The 24,998-nt window shown below is 42.5% G+C and overlaps 2 protein-coding genes across 3 annotated transcripts in view; one reads left to right on the top strand and one right to left on the bottom strand.

Annotated features, from left to right (window-relative positions):
* Positions 1 to 10,718: 10,718 nt before the first annotated feature.
* On the top strand, positions 10,719 to 18,814 carry rnf32 (ring finger protein 32). The gene is made up of 7 exons (XM_053412886.1): positions 10,719 to 10,733; positions 11,777 to 12,014; positions 12,099 to 12,241; positions 13,568 to 13,725; positions 13,927 to 14,035; positions 17,306 to 17,473; positions 18,584 to 18,814. Exons 1-7 carry the CDS (start codon positions 10,719 to 10,721, stop codon positions 18,812 to 18,814), a joined length of 1,062 nt encoding a protein of 353 aa, XP_053268861.1.
* A 766-nt stretch (positions 18,815 to 19,580) lies between these two features.
* lmbr1 (limb development membrane protein 1) overlaps positions 19,581 to 24,998 on the bottom strand; it is a 40,291-nt gene continuing 34,873 nt past the window's right edge. For both annotated transcript variants that reach the window (XM_053412010.1, XM_053412011.1), the window contains exons 16-17: positions 23,392 to 23,553; positions 19,581 to 22,734 (exon numbers count right to left, since the gene is read on the bottom strand). In XM_053412010.1, coding sequence (XP_053267985.1) covers positions 22,649 to 22,734; positions 23,392 to 23,553 — 248 coding nt within the window. In that variant the 3' untranslated portion in view covers positions 19,581 to 22,648. The remainder of the gene's footprint in view (positions 22,735 to 23,391; positions 23,554 to 24,998) is intronic.

Raw genomic sequence — 24,998 nt, 5'->3', positions numbered from 1 at the left:
ATTGTGTATCATGTTACATACAAAGATTTTGGTGACAGTCTATCCTTGAGGTAATTTGGGCATCGCTGTCATAATTAGTAAATTCAAAATTAAACTCTTATTATTCTAGCTTAAAAGCTGTGTTCTGCATCTTTTGGAGAACTTTGACCCTGAAGGCTGAACCGAAAACTAGACCGGTCTACCGAGGATTTCTGATATTTGCTCTTAACATTGCTTTGTTAGCCATTAGATGTACAGTTAGGAGGGTTCAGAGGGCTCGGCCTACTTACCTAACCAAAGCATTTCGCTTCGCAGGCCAAGTCGACCACAAAGGCCGAACTGAAATGGGACAGTCTGGTCCCCCAGTTGTGGCCCACATAGCGAGCTTGAGCCAGCACAATGAATCCTGAGATAGATTGGCTGGAGAAGGACCAACCTGTTGGATCCTTTGTGTCGCTCCAGATTGGAAGGACTCATTGTTTGCCGTGTATGAAGGAGTCTTTGAATTGAGACGCAGTCAGTGACTGGAGTGTTTAGCCTCTGCCCCACCAACCAACTGTACTCAGATCTGTTTCTACAGATAAACAAACAAGATGTAATGTCTTCATATAGTGTCCTGTCTTTATGCTGAATCCAGCTAACTGGCCTGTGCTGCTTCATATTCACTGTACAATCAAACTTCTCATCTAACTCTACGCCAGGAGACCCATATCCGCATATTTCCCCAAAATGTACCAATTCCTTTGAAGTAGGAAAAATAAACTGTCTTTTTTTAATGGATCTTGATTGTAGGGTGTCATCTGGAGATTTGCTACCGATGTTGTTTTTAAACAGCTGACAGACAAGGCTATAAACCTGTAGTCAAATATATGGCTCCTGTCAAACAAAAACATTACATTTTCACAGAATGCATTTCTTTTTTCTCATTCAGTTATTTTTAAATGGAGGCGCACAGGAGCCACACCTCTGTACAATACACGGTATATATTTAGTTTGATGGAGCAGCCCTGTGAGCAATGCTCATTACATTAATCACGGAAGATTAGGTCGTCTTAGCAAATAGATTCTGAAGCAACATCAGTCAAACGCTTCAGCGGCGTGAACCCTTCCAGAAAGGAAACAATGAGGCTGAATCTTCAGAGATAACCTCAGTTTGTGTTCGAGACGTGTAAACTGGGGGAATTCCTATTGTTGGCAGATGTACCAGCAGGCCTCACAATTCCTCCAGGCATCTACCGTGCAAGTCTTGGCTCCACAAGACACAGCCTGAGGAGCTCAGACAAAATATTGAAAAAAAAAATGTATCACACATGGTTGAGCACATAAATTGTCTTGTCACTAGGTTTCCTTTAGAAAAAAAGAAAGCATAATTATGCCACCTTAATTTTATGCCATTCAGTTAGTGGGTAATATGAAATGATAATGGAGATCGGGATAAATAGGAACATTAGAGTTCTGAAACATTTAGACTTTAGCTTTGTGTGTCGACAGACTGGAACATGTCTGGACAGGCCTGCAGGAACATTTAATAAATCTTACATTGAAGGAGGAAAACCCTTAACAGATTGATTAACTGCTGACAGCTTTACGACAAAATTGCTATTGTTGCACTCGGAGCACTCATCATTAGTTAAATCAATGGTAAGGCATGATCATTTATACTGTACCGCACTTCTAGTGTCTCTGTCAGCCCCTTTCATTTGGGCCAAGTCTATCACCAGTCCTCTCCAGTACAACACAGACACTACTAATAACCAGTAGTTATGAAAGTAGCTGCCAAGTGACACCTACTAGGCTAAAGCATGGTAAAATAACTTTATACAGGGATTTCAGTTTATTTCAATTATGCATTCTTGCTTAATTTCGTATTTTTGTGTGTATTTTATTTATTAACTTTCTATTAAAGTGTCTCGATCCTGTCCTGGTGGCTGGCTGCAGTGTGGGTCATAAGTCTCACCTCCTCCATGTTAGTTGATGGGACACGGGACAAAATAAAAACCACAAAGTCAACGAATGTTCTCAAAGCTGTTTTATATCATTCAAGTTCGTTCAATTGCTCATATTTGGGTATAAGATATTATTATTTGAGGCTATTAAAACAAACAAACAAACAAAACAACTTTGTTAGTAAGAGGGACTTGGAACTTCATGATTGACAGCTGAGCCTGACTCATTATTGGTCGACCGTGTGTATCGACAGGTTCTTAATACTGCGGCTCCACATCCACCATCACTACTGCGCAGCGTCCTCCATCTCCATATACAGTCTATGCTTCCTCTGCTCCTTGGTGCTGAGCAGGTAACTTACACTGCCGGGCAAGACACCGCGATGACAGTGACGAGACTCAACCAAAACAGGAAAGTTGTCGGCCCATAAAACCAAAACAACGACCTTCAAAGATGCAAACATGCTTCACAGAGACGTGTGATCCTTTTCCGTGGGTTCTCTGCCAAGAGTGACAACTTTCATATGTTGATCAAAAGAAATGATTTAAGATATTGATGGGTGTATATGAGTCATGTCAGTGTATTTGTGACTTGAGCATAAAGGTGATTGGATTTCCGAGGGGGGGTTCAGTTCAGGTTGGCATACATCAGCAGGGTTTAATGCTAATTATGCAAACCGCCGAGTGGAAAAACACCCATAACAATAGCAACTTGTTTGAGTGAAATGATTAGGATAAATCACATTTGTTTGGCCAAAGCAGCTTAAAGCAAGAAGCAGTAACAGTGACTGGAGAGAGAGAGACTGACCGAAAGAGCAAAGTTCTAATTGCCTCGTTGTGTCTGTGTTCAATGAACTAAACTTTAATATCCGTGTGGAGTTCACATTTATCACTCTGCACAAAGCAATTTACTGATTTAAATATTAGGTTTGAATGAAATATCCAAACGCTGAGTTTTGCGTATATACTCATTGCGATGTGACTTTATGTTTGTTATAAAATACCAACCCGCACCATAATTCTTTACCCTTCGCCTCTTATCGTTGGCTCCACCTGAAGTTTGACGACCTGTTGTGAGTGCTCACCGCACTCGCTGGAACTCACTCCACACGTACCCCCCTTCAAGACGGGGCAATCCAATATGCCCTCAGCCCGGGGTCAGCCCCTTCCTTCAGCAGGCAGCCGCACAGCTCCAGCAGTTAGTAACTTCATCTCGTGCACATCATCTTTCACAAAAGGTGTGTCTGTTTACAAAACGCCGGCGAACGCAACACTTACCTCGTCGGCGGGTACAAAGCTCCAGTCGAGTGATCTGGGCCCGGCAAACGAAAGATGAAAGCTCGGGCCGAGACTGGCGCTCTGAAGCACGTGTACCCATGATGCTCTCATCAGCCCTCAGATGGACAGGTGGAGGACAGAGACGGCTCGGAGACGAGGACGGGGAACATGGGGGGGGGCTAAGCCGTGGCCAGGGTTGGCCTAACTTCATTCCTGTTTGATACACTTTGATATGTGCACTCCACCTGAGCACAGACTGTGAGTGTGAGGGGCGATGAGCAGGGACTTGTCAGACGCTTTATGGGATGCACCGTTTGTTTATTAATCACTAGGTTCTGTGATGTGTCTCTCATCACCCCAACAGGTATAATTAAGCTTTAAAGGGCATGGGAGGCTTGATGTGTCTGCAATTCATTTTGTTTTATCTCCTTGTTCCTTTTGAAGTCCCTGCTGCGTGGGTAAAGTGTGAGTGTACACTGAGTGTGTGTGTGTGTGTGTGTGTGCATGTACAGTAGGTGAGTGTGTGTAAATCTCTGTTTGGTCCGAGAGCTTCTCACTGAAGGATTTGTCTGTGGTTCCCATGTTGCATGACCTGAGATGTCTGCTCGCCTGTCAGCTCGTTCAGCCTGACACGTCTTGTTCAGCCTCAGCCGCTCAGAGGAGTGACAGTTCAAAGGTTGTCAGGTTGTGATGGCCAGGTATCGGGCTGCTTGGATGACATCTTGGTTTCCCAGCAGGCAGCTGTGTCGGCCTGTTTTTCAGCACAAGTATGTGACAAATGTTGGGGCAAAAATAAACACGGAGCCGTCACGTCAGGACTGACGCAGTGCTGCTGGCCCGATCCAAAGGTCAAGCGATTTGGAAAATACGTCAGAGAGAAGTTTGAATTTCATGAGCACCTACCTACTTCATCTCTCCTGAAACTGATTTGTGGTGTCAAATGAAAGAGTCGAGTGGGACATCATGAAGGAATGTAAACAAGGCAGAACTGATCCTTCAGATCCCAACGAGCGAAACTGCAAGATTTGACTTGAGAGGGGAAAAAAACTAGCAAACAATTTGACGTAATATTCCAAAGAAAATCGAATGTGTGTTTTGATAAAGCAATACAAGCAGTCAAAAACCTTGGCTACCTGTAAGTAGGCCAAGCTGTCGTCCGCACTGACTGATGAGCTTCTGCTTGATTCTGTTCCATTTGATTCTCTGTCAGGAGCAGGCAGAGGTGTGAAGAGATGGGAGGTTCACCTGTTTGCTTTGGCAGCAACGCCCGAGCGGGCAGACAGCCAGCAGTCTGTCACTTCTCCTCGCGGATCCCCCCGGTTGTGTCCCCTCCAATGTGAGCGAATCGATGCAACTCATGCAGAAATGTAACCCGGCATTGCACTTAACATGACGGGCACGGGTCAGGGGAGATATCCAGAATCGGTCCCGCCCGGAGGAGCTGACGTCAATTAGAGGCGGTTTTTCCTTTTACATAAATCACGTTCATGTGCAATAACTCTAGCTGTCAGTTAGAGAAAACTTGAATTTGGCTTAAAAGTGAATTTAAATATACATTATCTACCACAACTTCTACATATATTATACAGATTTAGCTTTTTTTCCCCTTTTCTATAAATGTCCCTATCCTTTCCTATCCTCCTCCAGTTTGCATACTATCCCTTTAAGTCTTTCTGTGCTCTGCAGACTGCACCATGGGAAATGCAATTAAGTGGTAACAATAAAACTTCAAGTTTACAAATTACAAATTCATTCTGTACCACAGGAAAAAACCTCACATTTACTCTTAAGTGTCCTGTTTACTTCTCATTACTGGAAGGAAACCTCGAAAATAAGTGAGTAGACGGTCGGTTGTTTTAGCTCCGGAGGTTTGTGTTATTAGTGTGTTGTTTTTTCAGACTCGGTGCCATTAAAGCCAAGAGTCATAAGCAAACATTCACCAGATGATCGGGGGGGGAATGGATCTGACGAGACAGATAGTGGAAACAAAAACATCTGCGGCTGCACCCTTGGCACATTGAGTAACATGTAAATAAGTGTTGCTGCTGCATCTTTCATCACGCACTAAAATTACAACAAGAAACCCAGGGACTGCGCTTGTTTGGCAGAACCTCAGCATGCTTTGAAGTACGCCAGTGATGGTGAATGACTTGCCCTCTGAATGATGGAGGAACATGCGTCATCTGCACGGCTGAGACGTGGTGTTTTTTCTTTTTAGTGATTGGCTTGTTTTTTGATGGTCAGATCGTTTTGGGGTTGTCCTACTGGAGAATTTGCTTGACAGTTTATTAATGAATGAGGTTTACGGTGGTGTATGGTACATCAGCATTTGTTTTTTGCTATCCTACATTAGGCCACATTATAACATCATTGGCCAATGGAAAGAAGAGAGCTAAATAAGGGTTGATGCTGAAAGTATGACACTATAAAGCAAGGTGAAGCATCATGATTGACAGTTGATACTGACTCACAATTGCTTAAAGTTCATATCTAGAAAAATTGTGGGTTGATTTCAGGATGATGGGAGGAAGTGGAAATGTGTCTTGTGTTTTTCAATTCCCCTCACTTCAACTCACCCTTTTCAATGTGGAGAATAATCTACGGAGGCCTTAAGGTGATGTAAAAACACTGTAGTGCAACGACTCTGTGGAACAGGACCTGTCCCAGATGTAGATATATGGACTCATTTAAAATATTCCTCATAGTTTCAGATGATTACACACTCATGAAGTGTGAACGCACAACATACGCAGATTCCACTTCCTGTAGAATTAGCATATTGATTGGGACACATCCTTTATTATGATCCTGCAGCATAATACCATAAAATGTGGAAATACAAACAACATGGTTCCTTTAAAGATGTTTGCTTTTTTTTTTTTATTAGTCTTAATGCTAAATATGGCTCTTCCCACCGTTGCTCCCCCCTCATCACCTCAATATGGACTCATCTGTTATAGTACATGTAAGGTACGAGGGGGAGGAGACAGCGGGGTCCTGTGCAGACGCGGAAAGTCCCCAATTATGTGGTAATTCTAGAGAGTGGTTGTGATATTTATTCTTATTGCCCAAAGAACTTGGCATTTATGAGACTCACCACAAACACATTCCCCACAGCAGAGGCAAACTTCAGGCTGTGCACTCGTTCATTCAGATGAAAAAGCTGCTGCGGCTGATTTATGGCAGAGTTTGGAAGGAAATCTCCGGCAGCTCTGCTTATTTAATTCAGGTGCCCCTTTAAAAAAATTAAATAAGTTAATTGCGTTTACAGTAGCTCGTCTTTGAGGAGGTTGATGGAGTATGTCTGTCAAACACTGCTCTGTATGTCAAGTCTAAGGACTATACTTCTAAATGTGTTGATTTTAGAAATATAATAAAAAACGTTTTTACCTATTTGAGGAATAGCGGATGTGGAAATTACATAACTGCACCTACAAAGGTCAATTGGCTGCATTGTGTACTGAAAAGCTTTGATTTGAGTCTAGTGGGTATGTATTGTATGTAATCAGCATGGAGTCAACGTGTAAGGTCGAAAGGTAGCGGGGGGGCGCCAAGATTCTCGGTGCTCATGGCTTCACAGGGGACACTTTATGGCCATTATGCTTTTCTATTTCTAGCTATAGAGACGGATTCTGTACAATTATTGTCCATTAAAGAGAAAGATGGCTGCACAACCACGCCAGAAATGATTGGTTCCTGCCGCAGAGGCCTCACACTGAGATCATCGCGGGAGCCCAAACTGAAATTCTCGTATTCTGTGAATCAATGCTGTCACCCTCAATCCCCGGTTCCCTTGCTATACAGCCATGGCTGGGTGTGGACACTTATCACAGGTTGTCTGTATGCCATCAGTCAATCAATCAATCAATCAATCAATCAATCAACCAATCTATCTTAGTTTTCTATTTATTTAGATGATAAACAAAATGTTAACATCTTTAAAAAATATTTGTTATGCCGAGTTCATTATTGACTGAGGGATGGAGACCCCTCTCATTAATCTTTGTCTCCCAATAACCCCAAACTTTAGCATGACTGGCTAACTAGCTTAATAGCCTAATCAAGCATTACTTCCCAAGCGAGGGAGTTTATCTTTTGTTAATTACGTTTATTGTCGTTTCATAATGCACCATTAACAACCAGAAGCCACAGTGTGTTACTTTTCTCACTGCACGCTACCCGATCAGAGGTCAGACTGACTTTAGCAGTTCACGCTCCGGATCTATGGCCAAACTGAGTTTAAGCTAAGAGCCAAACAGGTTTATGTTAGAATGAAACATGAGTTTGAAATCCAATTTTTCTGCGACATATTTTTCATTAGCTTGTGCACCAGTGTAATACAAGACCAGTGCTGTTTGTTAATTTCAGTAGGCTGAGTTTTATTTGAGTCATCAAATTGATTGACACGTTTCCTTTTAATGTTTATTTTTAACGTCTTTTTGCATGATATCATTTCAAAATGAGCCAAATGAATATACTATAATCAAGTCCACCGCAGACATGTTTTCAGCCAACTCATTCAGCTAATGTTAGCTTTATTCGCTAGCTAAGTACAACAGATAAAATTTGACCTGGAAAAATGGTAGAAAAGGGAATCTTACTTTTATCTACTCTCTTAAATGGTGGATCCATCGTTTTGAAAACTAAACAACTTTTTTATGGTCAAACAGAAAAAACATTATCATCGTTAACCGCTAATAATCGAATAGTTTTCCTCCTCGTTGGTGCTGACCGATGCATGTGCCGGCAAATACCGGGATGACTTTGTTTTACTCCTGGCGTCGGGACCAACGCTGCAGTGGCTGTCATCTTGCCAGCGCTCGGGCTGGCAGTCAGCACAAACTGGAGGTAATTGAGAGGGAGAACTCCCAGCCTGTCGCCCACTGGGGCCTCCACAGGTCTGTGAATGCCACCGTAGCCCCCAGTGGACATTAATCAAAATTCTCGATCAATAACTTCTCAAGTGCTAATAAGCGCTGGCACATTTCGTGATATGTGAGCCCCTTCATCATTTCAAATACCCGGAGATTTATGGGAAATCCATTGTTAGGTCCAAAGTATGAGGTAATGTAGCACTTAGTAAATGAAGTAAAACCCAAAGCCTGGGGTGATCTGTATTTCATTTACAAAGGACATGTCTAATCATTAGGAGCTCCATCTCTCTGCAGAGCAGCCACCAGGCTGTAATGATGGCTGTGTTCTTTTATAGCTTACTTACTCAGCAATGACGCAGGAGATAACAGCAAATAGTAAAGACCCGCTGTCCTCCACTCCCTACTGGTTCACTCCCAGATCGCCATGGGGGACTCCTGTCCGCCACGGAGTGATTAGAGTCATGTTAGGGAAGCATTATGGGTCAAGTCATAAAATAATTGGATTTCTGTCCCCCTCCACTGTCTCCTATCAAAGTGATTGGTCTCCTGGTCATCTTGCTGGCTGACATAATTGTTAATTAACCATTATGGGCTGCCCTCTCTCATCTATATCTCACGGCAATTACTCATTTGACAACAAAGCAATATACATCATAGGGGATGATGTAGGGACAAAGACCTGCATTAAGAGTATGAACTGACTCAGTCCCATGGAAGTGTTGTGCATTTACTCACTTCTAGATGCTTTATTAACACAAGTATTGATTAGTGTCATGTTTGTTTTGCATGATACTATCTGTAGGTTGAGTCATTGCAGGTTGTGCATGAGTACAGAAGAACGCTTGAGTTTTACTCAAGAAGCAGTTCCTCTGCACATTTTCTTTTTTGTTGCACCTTTCATTTAAGTCATCATCTCTTTGCATGTCAAGGTGAGTTGTCTTTTCAGAAATACCACAGATCAGGTAAAGAGGTCCAGGGGGAAGAAAGTTAAATAAAAAGCTCTTTAAAATGGTATTCATAGAGAAAAAGACAAACAGTGTCCCTGTTGAAAATAAAAGCGCACACTGGAATCCATTCTGATGACAGTTGGAAGAATGCAGGCTTTATGGGGGACTTGAGCCCCATCTTTGCCATATCTTTTAAGCATGATTATTTACTTAAAACAACAAACCAAAGCCCCAAGTCTGGCATTGTGGACGACAGGCCTTTGATTGAGCTCTGAGCTCGAATTCTTAACTAATAAATTGTTCCACGCCTTTGTCTGGGGCATTAACAGCAGTGGTCTGCGTTTTTCTTGCTCTAATCTCAAGAATGCAGAAGCCTCTTGAGAAGCTCAGGGGTTTCCTCCTCTCCCATAGCCAGGTCTTCACTTTGTTTTCTTAGAGGACTCTTTGGATTGACAGGCCTCACCGTTAGCCCTCTCTTCGGCCATCTGTTTTCACTGATTCTGAGTGAACACATCAAAGTCAATCAAGACTGCAAAGCATTTTAAAAGTCGTACACCCCCGCGCCCTGTGTGAGAAATAAAGCGAACTTTTCATCGCGCTCACAAAAAGAGAGACGGTTTGTACGGTGTGTGTTTGTGTGTATGGTTTTTCCATGTAAGGGTGACCTGTGAGGGATCCCTTAGCTCAACGCACAGGTATGAGCAGCTTAGCTTTGTTCAGTGCTACTCTGACGACAGCTCGATGAGTCACAGAGACACACAGACTAACCTCCTTTGGTCAGGTTCCAGCTCTTCACTGACATCCCCCTGAGAATAAAATAATCATTAGTAAGATTGAAACATCACACATCGTTTTCAAAGGGCAAATGTACCTGTGCATGGCGTTAGAAGAGAAATAGAAAAACTTTGTAAATGAAGTTGTGTTAAAACTACAATGCAGTAGATAGAAGTATAATCAAGAAAATGTATATACAATGATTGACTTGTACTGAATCAGAATCAATCTTATTATTATGTGTAACATTATTTGATAATCAATTCCATTAAAGATATGTTGGAGGTTTTTACTTTCAAGAGAAAGCAAATGTTGGTAGTTTGCATCATATTATTTAAATGGCTTTATACATAATCAAATCTATTAATCGACAAAGTAACCAAGAATTTAAGAGATGAGTAGAAGATTTCTCTCTTATTATTTTAGAAGTATACTCAAGTATAACATGGAATTTCTCAAGGTAATACTTTAAAATAGAGGATTTGTGATTTTTATAATTTTTAATATTAGTAAAGATTATATTTTGATTATGTATTTGTGAGTTAATTGTATAATCATAAAGCTGAAATCCCAGCTCAATAAATCTCGAAATTAAATTAAAATAACAGTAGGACTGCTTATTTACATTCAATCATTTAAAATCCTGTAAATAAGATTAATATTATTAAATAACTTTTAAGCTTAACATGATTCTTAATTGATACAGTTATTTGAATTGGATTGAATTAGATTAAATAAAAAAATATGATTGATTTATCTAAGTATCAAACACAACGCACGGCTGATTAATTTGCAAACAACAACCAATCAGCTAACCCAGAGGTGTCCGCTCAGCCAATCAGAGGCAGAGATGAGGCTCCGCGGTGCCAGGGGGCGTGGACCAAGTTACCAGGTAACCAGTCAAACAGTCCGGTGATAGGATGGCGATGCGGAAGGTTTGAACTTTATCTTCTTTCTCACTTCCCTTCGCTCATTTACTCTTCAATGAAAACGAGCTCGAATGAGAAACGGAGGCAGCGACACCAGCTGCGTGTCTTCCTGTCTGGACCTCAGTGTTTAGACTGTGTGACCCTAAAATGCTCCGTGGTGTTGTTCTGCACTTGCTAGCTTAATGAGCTAGTAGCATAATGAGCTAGTAACTTAATGAGCTGGTGTTTAGTTCACGGTGAAAACAACCTAAGATACACTTCCTGTTTTTAAAAGATATATCAGGAGCAGTTATGTAGGTTTTAAAAAGTATTTAACAAGCGTAGTACTTCATTAGTGGATCTTTTAATGGTACCATTCTGTATTTGGCCAAACTAGGGGTTTATAAAGTCTGGAAAAACTTCATCTCTCTTAGTTCACTTGGTTAGTTTCCATCATGATCTTGCTGTTTGATCCAAACAATTAACCCAAGATAACCTAATATTGCTTTTTGCCATAACTTATTCCAAACAACTTTATTTGTCCCCAGAGGGCAATTCTAAGGCACATAGAGCATGTCATGATAACAGGAAACAACAATGACACCAGTGCAAATCAATGCAGTATACTATGATTAATTAATGATAGTAATAATCATAATTAATAAGTATAGTTATAAAGTAAGACTAGTGTGTATGACTGTAAAAGGATGGTAAACAGGATAACGGCTGTGAAAACGTAGATAAATACAGGATGATTAAAGTGATCAGTAAGTAATACAGACATAAATTATGTACAGTGAAGGTGAATGAATAATTGAGCAGATTCTGACTCAGGAGAAGTGGGAAAAAAAGCCTCCAAACAATAGCATCTCTAAACTATCTCTGTATCCAACTCATACAAATTCAGGCTATTATATACATCTCTCATAAAAAACGTTTACTCTTCCATGCACTGAGCCCCTAACACTTATGCAAACCTCTGGTCCAGACAACATGTTTCATTTGTTTCTTTGCCCAGGTTATAAAGTAAGCAAAGCCTCACGCATCATTTTATATCACGTCTTTTACAGGGCTCAAAGTCTAAAGCAAGCAACAAGCTGGTGATCACCTCCGTTGCCTTTCAAGACCACCTCACGAGGAGCCTGCTGCAGTCAGACTTCTCACTTTCTGACCCTTTGCTGAGATGCAGAAGAAAAGCAGCCACAAACCCACGTGCAAGAGAGAAAGTGGAAGGTTTGCAGAGGCCGGGTGACTGGCGAGATGAGAGAGAATATGTTCTGGATCCGGCTCCTCCTGCTTTATCATTAGGTAGACAACAAATAACCTCCAGGCTTTGGAATGTTTTTAATGTCAGAAAGTCTCATACAATCAGTGTGTATGTATATGTTTTAGCTCAGAAGATGGGTTTGGTGGCTTCCCCAGCAGAGAGGCTGATGGAGGACGAGTGGATGCAGGTCAAGGCGAGGTCCGTTCACCAGGGGGAATCCGCTCAGCCCTGTGCGATATGCAGGGAGGAGTTCCGCCTGCAGCCTCAGGTATTCACCCACACAGTTCCTACTTTTAATACTCTGTGAGACACCTCTATATATATATATTTTTAAGGTTGTTTTCAATGTTCTGTGTCCGTTCTCGAGGGAAACCCTGTGTTTCCATATAAGCACACGAATACACACACAAGCCCCCCCCCCCCCTCCCTTCCACCTGCAGTTCCTGTATGTTCTAATCTGTGTAGACAACTGTACAAATTTACCCATACTGCCTTGGAACTCAAGTGTGACGTGATGATGTGGCAATCAGTGTGTAACTGTGAGGGTCTTTCAGTCTTTTACACCTTTCCGATCCCCTTTTAAGATGCCAATCTCCTCAAGAATGCGGGACTAGAATAGGCGGCCTCACAAAGCACAGTTGCCATAGATGCGTGTGTAAATATTAGTTTGACTCAGGGGGAGAAAAAAAAAAGTTAATTAGAGGCTGCTAACAAGGGAAAGTGACAAGAGGGAATCTTTGTTGATTTGGCATTTTCATGGAAGCCTTCATATTGTGACAATGCCGCTGTGCCACAGTCTTTCAAGTGTTAAAGGGATTGAAAAAATAATGCCTACAACAGCAGATGTTCTGAACCAGTTTGTGTGGACTGGAATCTTGTTATTTCAATATCAACCTGATATTCTCTGTAATAAATCAGGGTGTAAACACTGCTTTCTATTAGATTGCTGTTATATTTCTTTGTGGACCTTAGGCTGTAGCTCGTACCATTAGAATGTTGTGAGAAGTGAAATCTCTCTCTGGACTAATGGCTTGTGGAGCTCTTGGAAATTGTACACTGCAGGGGGCCCTTTCACCGGTGATGGAGTGTGTTGGTCAGGCCAAAAAACAATAGGAAATCAATATGCCTCCCCTCTGCCCTCGAGAGATCTGAGTAAACTGGTTTGTGTGCAAAGCCCCACAGCCGTGGCGGTCTCCTTTCAGACGATAAAAGAGCCCCTCTCGCAGGTAGAAGGAGAGTTTAGTCCAGGTCCCAATCGCCCCACTGGGGGTCATGCTGACTCCCTCTATCCCCTAGACAAATAACACTTAACATCAAATACACACATTCACATATTGGCATGAATACACACTGATTTAAAGTGGCTTAGAGCTCACATACACAGAGGCCGTATACTGTATGAGAGCCTTTCTAAGCACTTAAAGGTAAAACCAATACACATCCTCGGGAGACACGGTAACCTATATAGTCAGTCAACCCATGAAATCTTAACTCGTAGGATCAATTTAGATGCTGCTTCTTGATTTACACCGTGTGGGATATTATTTTGTGTATTCACATAAACCGATTCATTTGGAGAACTGTCCCTTTGCAGGTGCTGCTGTCTTGCTCTCATGTTTTCCACAGAGCTTGTCTGAAGGCCTTTGAGAGGTTCTCTGGGATGAAGCGCTGCCCGATGTGCAGGAGGAGGCAGTATGAAACACGCGTGATACATGATGCAGCGCAGCTCTTCAGACACCAGAGTGCTACCAGGTAGATGCACTGAGCCAAATTCAAAATGTAGTGTTATTGGTTTTAATGTGTCTCCATAAAGAAACACAAACTAAGAATTGTCCATCACGCTATCTCAGAAGTAGTTTCTATATATCTCTAGTTGAATTAAATTGAAGTCATTCTCTGATACAAAACTATGGTTTGTTTCTTCTTTTGTGATTGTATTTTGTGCGTTTGCAGAATTCAAGCTTGCTGGCGAGGCTACGTCGCTCGAAAGTGGTACAAGCATACGAGGAAAACAATCTGCCCAAAAGACAAACGGCTGCGACGCAAGTTCTTTGAGGCGAAGGTGAGTGTGGGCTGTAAATCTGAAGGGATCACATCAGGACGTTGTAGATTATCACGCTTCCTCGGCCACACTGGACATACATGAGGTCACATTACCTAGTGTCTGCCACCTCAAGGCTCATTTTCTTCAACATCAGCCTCATAGCTGAGGCTAAAGGGAGAGAGGGTCATGCTAAATAATATAATATTACAGTCTATGTCCCGTTCCTTCTGACATTCTTTGACCGTGCAGTCAGTCGAATAAAGGCATTGACGAACATCACATCTTCAGGGTTGAGAAATGGGTCTCAGGGACTCGCTGACCCCAACGCTAACACACACAGGGTCACCTGCTGTCACCCTCTCCAGCCTCTTTGATGCTTTGTGAATCATACACTGTTTGTCCACTAATGTGAAGAGAGTTTTGTGTGTTCGTCAAACAGTCTGGACATTCCACGGTCAACACAAAAGCACAATGTCTCCCGGGCATGTTTGGGTCTGGTATTCCTTCATCGATCAGCGCGTGTGTGTGTGTGTGTGTGTAGCGTGTGTATGACTTGGCCGGACAGGAAAGGGTGAAGACGAGAAATCGGCCGCGCTGCTTGGATACCTGACGCAGTCTCTGGCTTCAGGCTTTGTTCTCTTGTCCCATTACAAAGCCATAAATCATAGAACCACTGGACACGATGGAGGGAATATTTCAGAGCGGCTGACCGATGGTCTCGAGAGCAGCCGGCGGATGGGGTCATGTGACTGTGAGGCGTGTGTTGCCTTCACGGCAGCTCCCAGGAAAAGGGAACATTGCCACCTAGTGAAGCTCCTCCGGCTGAGGCCTGAGATGACCAAAGATGTCGCGGATCATCTCACATTTCATTTCTCACACCAGGACCCAGAGTTGTGTCTCATACAAATTCATTCATTGGCCCTAATCTGAAATACTAGCGTACCCTGTATGTCCGGTGTGTCTTAAAGAAACAGGTATATTTATATTTCTGAGTGGAGTGTTGTAATCACGCTGAGTGCTCCCGTGCCTCAAAGAAGTGGATTAAACCAAACTGACATACGTATGAGGACCACACTTATAATGTGTTGCAAGGGTCAGAGTGTCCTATGCATGCCCCCCCCCCCACGTCACTCTCCATCATCTCGCCTATAAACTCTGCCCCAACATGTCACGTAAACAAAGACACAGCCTTTACTGAACCAATTAACTCTGCTCTGACGCATTAGGCCATGTCCCGGTTCACATGCCCAGGACGGAGTCACCGCCGCTGTCAGACACTTTACATTCAGACTGTGCTTCGGTGGTCGTGGGTGGTCACGAGATTGTCTCATATCTTTTGTCACACCGAGGATGATCTTCAAGAGCTGCGAGCTGTGCAACACGGCGCTGACAGGTGTGATTGACTTGATTTTCTAGGGGAAGACTTATTTGCTTAGCTGACTGTAATGCAAACAGGCGTGTTAGCGCCGGGCTGGAACCTGTGTGAGACAGAGGAACCTTTTCTTTCAGGTTTCCTCATGATAGCAGGAGGCCATAAAGCATCTTTGTACCAGGTGTTGCCTGATGGGAAAAAAAAAAAGAAAAACTCCAGTTTCAGAAATGTTATCAGCTGATCCCGATGCCCAGCTTTCAATTTTTACTCACTTCGGAGGTCCGACCCTGCGTCAACACATTAAGGGGGACACAACCGACATCGAGATGGATTACCGTGAGATAACGCCTCTGCGCTCCACCTCCTCTTCCCCTTCTGTGTCCTCCCCTGTCCCCATCTACTGTGGAGCAATGCAAAGTTCACCAGAGGTTGGACTGGTTGCCCGGACTGTAGAAAAGTCAGCCAGGCTCATAAAACCCTCCATCCGAATAGTTAACAGTTGTTTAATTAGTGATAAAAGCCGAGCTGTAAAGCAATTCTCATGTCACTGTGGCAGGCTAGGGGCTGTGTGTGTATGTGTGTGTTTGTGTGCGTGTGTGTGTGTGTGCGTGTGTGTGTGTGCGTGTGAGTGTGCGTGAGTGTGTTTTCCAGTAAATAGTTGATTGACAGAAAATTATCGGCAACTGTTTTAATCAACATTTACCTTATTGCCAGCCCCTAAATGATGTAGCTGATAGTGATACAGTTGTTAAAGTGATAGTAAACTGAATATCTTAGTGTAGATCACACAAAACAGAAATCTGAAGATAACTGGGGATTAAGGGAACTCTAAGGTTTTTTTTATTTATTTTTACAGTATTGACACATTAAAGATCAATTGATTAATCCAGAAAATTATAAATCTGTTGACCCGCTTCAACGATGCATATTTTTTCTGTAATCTCAAGCAGTTATTGAACAAATGAAAAGCGTTGACAGACACGGTCTGATCACATGGTCCACGTGGTCGGTTCATCTCAGTCTAGTTTGTTCAGTTGTCATGGAGATGGTACAGGTCATGTGTTCATCAGAAAACCGATTTCTGTGAAAAATTTGTTGAAGAGTAAAGAGTCAAGGTAGAACTCATTGGATATTTGGAGCAGATGTGAATTAACAAGAGTGTTTACATCATTATCATGGCGATATGGGTCATTAGCCCTGTTGTTCGAGCCCCCCTGTTATTGTCATTTGTGTTACATGCAGAAATGTATTTTAGTGGGTCTGCTGCACAGTACTGTTGAAAGTTGAAGTATATAAATAGCCCCTTCACTGACAATTGAAATTGAGTTTGATATTAAACGGCAATATGCATTTTAAGGCATTAATTGTTGCCTAGCAACAGCTGTTGTAAATGGGAGAGGACAGATGAGTTATGGGAACACAGACACAGAATAGACGACTTTAAAATGGTCAGTTGAGAATGGAAGACTTGACTGGTTATATCAGATGGACTGTAGAGAGACAGAGATCAAGATCCATCAATTCCACACATTATTTCACAGGAGAGAAACTCAATAACTCTGTATTGATTAGTAATCCATTAGTTTTTCCTTCCAAACACGGTGTGCATGGCAGACGAGAGAGAATGCTAATGTGACCATGTATGAAACAGGAAAACTGTCACAGATGTGTGTGTTTGCATGTTTCCCAGCACAGCCTCCCATTTTTTTCACTGGTTTCCATTAATTCTCCATGTTAGTGGGAGACGTGACTGTATTGATCTGGCTGTTTAACAACTGCACCCTGTCAGCGTGCCTCAGCCATTACAATACACACACACACACACACACAATTAGCCTTTGCCGAAAACACGACTCTATTGTGTCCCTGAATGAAACATGCCTCCTTTGTGCCAATAAAATGGTTTTTCTAATTAGTTGCAGGAGTTGAATGACAGCTTTGTCCGATACTGTCACACCGACACGGAGGCTTTTCTGAGTGATATCGACCGCTCCCTGTCATCAAGCAGACGAGTGTTCCAGCAGCTGGAGAGAAAGAGCGTCTCCGAACCACAGGACAACGACTGGGACCGAATTCAGAGCCAGGTCAGACACACTCTGCAGAACGACCAGGAGCCATTCGTGTCTCTGAACGTGGCCTTGTAATGAAAAAGAATCTCAGTCTGATTCTTCCTCACCCGGCCTTGTGTTTCCTCGACATGTTAACGCTTGCATGGGGACCGCAGCATCACAGCTGCTGTAGATAAAGTACTCCTCTCTCCTGAGGTGATCATTCAATTTAGCAAATGAATGGCAGCGGGCTAATAATCCTCTGTGTTCACAAAACCCACGAGCTGGTCGGATAATGCACGACATGCTTTTCATCGCCTGGAGGAACTGAAAGGACGTTAAGATTTGCTTTTCCACAAGGCTCCATTGTTGGCTTTCATAGCAGCCAGTAGCATTTTCCATTGAGAGGGAGAGGTGTGTGAGAAGGTTCAGCACAATGCACGAGTGGCCCGGCCTTGACACCGGGCATGAAACAGTGAACACAAACCCTGCATCTTTTCCACAGGTGCAAGAGCTTGATATGAAACATGTTAAATCCAGCTAGCTGTGTTGTTGATCATTGGCGGAGCTGAATGTACTTTGCTTAGTTTTTATCAGGATCACTGGTTATAAGATCACTGTTATAAGTTGATGCCAACAGATTTGGTCCAGGTGAAATCCACCCATTGCTCTTTTGGGTTGAAGCCTGTAGTTTGGCATTTTGTCCAGCGCCATCTTGGTTGTTTGAAACCAGAATAGACCATTTTTGGAAGAGCGGGGGTGGAGCCTGAGTGGGAGTTTGAGGACATAGCACGCCCACCTACACCTGCCACCTGCTTTATCATCTATGTAACTCTAAATGAGGCCATCATTTACAACATGAACATCATGCTGTATTGAAGAAGACTTGAAACTAGTGATTGAGATTTTAAACATCTTACGCAAATGTTTTAAAACCAGTGGATTAGTCCCCTGCTGTTAATTGCAGAGAATACAGGTTTCAGGCACTTTAACATTGGGTTCCCTTTCCGGACCTGGAGTCTATGTATATTTTTGTATTCAGTCCATGGGAGGAACAGACAGTTTTTACCTGCTAGATATTCTGCATCTTCCTTTATCCATAGCATGACTAACAGGTGAATTAACCTGTATTGTTTGTTGTTACAGGTTATCCAGAGGGATGTGTGGGACTGTCCCATCTGCCTGACTGCACTGTGCAAACTGAACCTCCTGACACAAGCTGCTACTTCCAACCATCAGCCACCCAGACGAACCGTCCTCCTGTCCTGTTCCCACGTCTTCCACCAGCTTTGTTTAGAGGCCTTTGAGTCGTTTACAGCCAACAGCAGACCTTCATGTCCCCTGTGCAGATCTGTCTACCACAAAAGACTCATCTAAAGCAGGTACACATTTATGCAAGGTGGCGATTTAGATTGTCCTGTACTGTAATATTTGTTGGGTAAAGTAATATTTATTCAAGAAAGCAGGTGTCGGGGTAAAGCATTGACCCTGAGATGTTTGTATGGGGTCGTTAACTTGCCTGCTCCGTCATTGTGGATTTCCTGTTGACATTTTATTAGGGGGCTGGCAGGAAAAGTTCCAGAAAATGTCTCTGGAGCAACTGACTCGGACATTTGTGTTGCTACATTCATCCCCTCTGGAAAATATCAGGAGAATGTCCTGACTTCCTAGCATGTCTGAAGCTGGAGCTGAGAGGCAGTTGTACTCAGATTGAATTTTTTGGTGCAGTGACTTCCTGTAATCATCTTATCACAGTGAGAGAAACCAGCATCCAGCCGAAAGTCGTGGAGTTCATTATACGCCCAGGCGTTGTTTGCCAAAACCTACTGCACGCACCCATAAAAACACAAGCTGTCATTTTTGCACTGTTTGTGTTTGGATTAAAGAAGTAAGATTTAATTATTTAGTGGGATTAAGGGCTGCTGATTTATTTAACCTTTGGTCAGAGCTTCTCGTCTTTATGCTAAGCTAATCTAAGCTTATCAGGTCTTGGGTCCTGCACAAAAACACGAGATGTTTTGTTGTTCTTAGCAAACTCAGCAATGAAGTGGTAAATAAGGTGTAAAAATATAAAATATTAATTCATAGTAATTTGTCAAGCACCAATAATGTCCTGGATGCTTCAATGAGAAAGGAACAGATGCTGAAGCATTTTCTACTTTTATTTTCAAACACATAAACATCAAAAATAACAAAACATAAATTTAGCAAACTGAGAAATTTGTAAAAAAATACATTCACAAGACATGTACAAAAATATTACATGCAGAGACTGACGGACATAGAGACAGAAATAAAAGCTGCGTCACTTACAGTACACACCAACTCTGGACTTTAGAAACCCCCACAGAAAACACAGATCGACGGTGAGGCCAACCAGAAACACTGTAATCGAAAACAGACCTGTCGGCTCTCGGGTCAGAAGCGACTGCGAGGAGTGTGATTGTGATGCTTCCCTGCCAGAGTCACACGCTACCACACTCTGCTGAATAGATGGGATCAAAGCAATTGTGGAAATGTAAAAAAAAAAAAAATCCCCATAGAGCAATTTTTGTGATTATATTTCGTCCGGATAAAGTCAGAAAAACCTTTGGTGCTAATTGTTTTTTTTTTTTTACCAATTTACTGTGTTACCAATGGTCAGTGTTGTCCTTAAATGAAAAGCTGACAACACAATATGAGCATGTTTAATGGAGTATTAGGGCCCCAATAGAGAATAAGGTTGTAATTTTACAAGAATGAAATCCTGATTTAATGAGAATCCATGTTTCAACTCCTTATGGATCCGAAACAATTAGATGTTATGAATATCATGCAGATGTTCCCGATGATAATCTTCCAGTCGGTCATCTCTTCTTCCATAAAAGCAACTTTCTTCCAAGTCCATGTGGTTCTTTCTTCATAACTGACTCAGTTTATTGAACAAATTTACAATGACATGTTGCAGATGTGCAAAAAGGTTGATAGTTGATGGAAGAGTGATAAATTACCTGTGAACACTTAGCCCAAAGTTAAGACATAAGTTTCGTAATATTACGACCTCAATCACAAGATATTTGTCCCCCCCCTTAAGTGAGCCCAACACTCGACTGTATGCATGAGACAAACTACAACCTACTACAAAATCTACTGAATGTTTCTGCCAGGAAAGACTTTGTGTAACCTGGATGGTAAACGCTGTTATATCTTTAAGTCCCACCTTCTAAGACATTCTCCCGTCTGATTTACTAGTTTGGGAAGCTGGCTTCAGTGTTGGAAATGTATCTTTGTAATGTAGCAACAACCATCGACAGCTTTGATGTAAAACATTTCCTGTCCTGAGAAACCCAAGTTTTAAATGCATATGTGAATTACATTTTTTTTTGCTTCCTCATCTTGTGTCATCATCATCGTGTCCTCGGTGAAAACCCCTGACATCTATAACACCATAAAAACCACACCTTTTAATCGCTCACCCCTTTTCAAGCAAATGCTCGTGTTGTTGAGGGAACGAGATTCAGCCTCTCACCAGACGAGAGCTTCTCACAACATTCATTGCAAAAAACAGAACAAAACGTACATTTCAACGGCTGCTTTGGACTAGAAACTCGGTTGTGTACAGCGGATCACAGTGGAACTGTCTAGAGACAACATGTAAATGTACACACACGTACATGTACACAAACAGACTACACAGAACAGGAAAACAACCTTAACATTAAGCCTGTGAGATGCTCGTCGTCTAAGGCATTTAAGGTGGTTCTGGAGACAGAGAACATCACAGTTCAGAAGATGATGCAGCAATACGACAACATGTAGACGGGGCCTGAGTCACCAAGTCTTTCTACCACCTGCAAACTCGTGCACTTTGTGTGTGAAGACTGTTACAGGTTTGCATTAGATTTAGGTGCTGTTTTTTATAAACAAATAAAAGATGCTTAGCGAGTCCGACCCTCAGCGGACTCACAGAGAGTCGGGCGATTACATCCAAATAACGTGGAAGAGGTATGAAACACAATAATATACCTTATGTACATGTCAATACAACATTTAACGAAAGGACAAATCTGATCCTTTCTTCGGTTCTTTTTTTTGGGATGAGCAAAATGTGACATATTCTTAACATGTGCATAAATTTGAGGAAATACAACCAACAGCCTCAATCATTCTCACTGGAACTGACGTGGATAAAACTCTATAATGTAGTTTGCAATTTGTGGAGCAGCTCAAGTCAAATCTAGAGCACCCTAAAAAAGTTCTCACCCTACTCCATACAAACTATAATGACATCATCGATAAAGTTAAAGCGCACTTGAGTAAAGCCAAATTAAAAAAAAAAGATCAACGAAAGCACGAGTGCTAAAATCTAAGGCCCATCAGTAACGACAGGGCCGATGCATAACCCGTGAACTGTATCGATGCTGTGCACGCCCCCCCCCCCCCCGACCCGGTATGAGATGAGGGGGAACAATTGACTTCTTGTCATGCTTCAACACATTTTGTTATTTTTCACATTTTGAGTTTAAATCAAAAATGACAAATTGACACCGTAATCACGCCTGTATCAGTCCACACGGCAACGAGAGACCAACGATGAGAGACCAGAAACTGCAACCAGGGACGTACTGACATTAGAACATTGTGGGGGTCCATTTTAATACACTGAATACAGAGCAGGTTCAGGGTGAAGGTAAAAGAAGTGAGATGTAAGACTTAAAAAAAAAAGAATTGACAGAAGGTGCCTTGTTTCACCTGCTGTAGCCTCTTGCTTTTGTCTAGTGCAGCTTGAGGAGGTTGTAGAAGAATACCAAGTAGCAATGATGAGGTGATGTGGTGGGGGGGTGGGGGAGCCTCCTGAAGCAAAGAGAGGGGTGGTTTAAAGTCACAGTCGCAGTTGAGGTCAACGTCAAGGTCACTGCAGTGATGCCAGTCTGTTTCGCTCCTCAGTCGCATCCCTGGCTCTGTCCCAGCTTCCATCCGAGACGCAGAGGATGGAATGTCACGAAGCTAAATTGCTCTCAGCCTCCATCTGCAGCATCCGTCAGACACTGCCGGGGTTTATTAAGTTCCCTCCAATCCCTCTCACCTTTCAGCAGTCAGGCAGTACTGTTGAAATCTCCCTTTGGCTATGCTAAGGTGTGTGTGTGTGTGTGTGTGTGTGTGTGTGTATGTGTGTGTATGTCTATATATATATATTTGTGTGCGTGTGTGTGTGTTGATCTGTCGTCCCTTTCACAGAGTTTTCTGATGCCCGTTGGCCGAGAGCTTCCCAGATTCAGGGTCCGTGGGGCTGTTTGACAGTTGCAATTTATCCAGACCTGGGCAGGAGGAGATAAGGGAGAGAAATCTCATTACAAAGCCTCAGACTTTCACTTAGACAGAGGTATTGATGTGCTTTTTTTCTTTCTCCCCCCTCAGTCTGACATTTTCTAACCCTATTCCACCCCGTGTATCAAAAACCCAGGGCCTGTCACCACAAGCCTTTGAGACTAGCCCCATCGTCTGTCACACATCCGTCCGGCAGCTCAGTGGCTCTCGCTGCAAATTCCTCCATTTTGTCACTGCAGGTCGTGATGTCTGAGAGAAATACACACGCATCTCCCTCCAGAGCCACAGTGTAGGTTTGTACTGTCAGTTCAGACTGAGGATTTGTGAATTCAAAATTAGGAGGAAATTGAGTAGTCAAATCTTAATACCCCAGACTTTATGTTTTCAACCCTTTCCATTGGTTTGTTTGTCAGAGGAATTATGCAAAAACTGCTGATTTCCACGAAACTTGGTGTAAGAATGTGAAATTGGCCAAGAGAGAATCACTTTCTTTAACATTGCGAGATATGCCAGGTTTTACATTTTCACCAATTTCTTAGGGCCTATGTGGATGTATACAAATGTGGTGCACTCTGGAAACAGTGCATTTTAGTAGATTAAAACCCTCTGGATACATGAATATAAAAGGATGAAAGAGATCAATTTACCTAAAGCCTTCAGGAGCTCTTCCCGTACTGCTGAGGTGAATTTCCTCACCAGACAAAGTGTTGTCACGACTGCAAACAACAGGTTGTACGAAACGACGATGTAAAAGTTTCCCAGCCAGTTGAATCTCCCAAAGTCTCCCAAGAGGTCAAACCTGGTGATACCTACAAAAAGAGAGAGATCCCAAAAATATCTGGGTTACAAAGGACATGGCCCAACTTGATCAACAAGTCAGAAGTTAAATTCAATTGAATTTCTATGTGAAAGAGGCTAAAAGTAATTTATTAAGCCATTATTCTTTATGATTGTCAAAGACCAGCCCTGTGTGCTTCATGTCTAAAAAAAGAAAGCCACTCCCAAGTGGACTTTGATTCTTTTAGAGTCAAAGTCACCTGTGCACACATGCACCTGAGTCAGCAACTGAGCCAATGACACATCACATTCAAACAATGAACACATACCATCTCACAAGTTTCTGTGAAGCTGAGTGTTTCACAATATCTAGCAGATTTTCACCCAGGAACAAAAACATGTCTCTTAAAAGCAGATGTTCCCTGATATTGAAAGAATATTGAATGTGCATATATAATTTGTTTGCCTCAATATATAAACCAGCTGAAGAAGAAAGGGCAATGCTCATCTTCTCTACGTCTTATTAGGAGCTACTGTGTTGTGAGGTCTGCTCCCGGTGGACGGTGAAAGAAAGGGTGACTAAGTATAGCAGTAAAGTGGGTCCGAGCTGCAGGTGGACTTCATCTCTCTCTGCCAGGACGGTGGGACAGAGATGAAGTAGCAGTTTCTCCTGCAGCCTCCTCTTAGCTCCAAACCGATTCAACAAATTCAGAGCATCAGTCCACTGATCACGTGATGCCTGGAAAACCAGCCGTGCCATATTGGTTTCCTGTGTGAAAAATGTTTTACTCTCTAGTATCAGTAACGATATCTTGTCTCCAAAAATCCATACCAGTCAGCCTCTATTTACGTCTTTTTGAGATGTTAATTGTGCGTCCAACACTGACCGACCTCATCGATGCATCAGCATGTTAAACCCAGCACCGCAAAGATTTTCTACTCAGTCATCGAAATGTGGAAATGATATTAGGACGTGTCCGACTGAAGAAGCCCTCGTCTCCGGACATTGTTCTTCTACTTTTACATCTTCACAACCTCCGTCGTCAATTAGATTGGGCGATCGATTCCGTGTCCTGAGTGATGTATTTACAGCCCCGGTAAGCAGTTTGCAAGCATCAAGGACCTTTAACAGAATTGCCTGCGAAGAGATGGCCAGCGAGATGATGGAGACCCCGGTCAATACAGCTGGCCACCGCCGCCCAGATACATTTATTTCTAATGCCAAAGGTTTTGATCTGCGTTTGGTAATTTGAGAAAATCTAATTGGGGATAAAGACATTCTTGGCATTTGAAATGTCAGGGACTCGGTGGCAGAGATTGAGACATTAGCATGCAGCCAGCAAATGCATCCAACATGCACATGTCTAATTAATCAGGATTATATGGCACAGAGAGATTATTTTGTTTTGTTCCTCTAAGTGAATCAAGATTAATACTGTTTTCACAACAGAAGAAAAAGATCATGCCTTGATTGCAT

This window comes from Pleuronectes platessa, chromosome 20, assembly GCF_947347685.1.
Source record: "Pleuronectes platessa chromosome 20, fPlePla1.1, whole genome shotgun sequence".
Lineage (NCBI taxonomy): Eukaryota > Metazoa > Chordata > Actinopteri > Pleuronectiformes > Pleuronectidae > Pleuronectes > Pleuronectes platessa.
The sequence above is the reverse complement of the archived record's forward strand: the minus strand, read 5'-3'. Positions and strand labels throughout refer to the sequence as shown.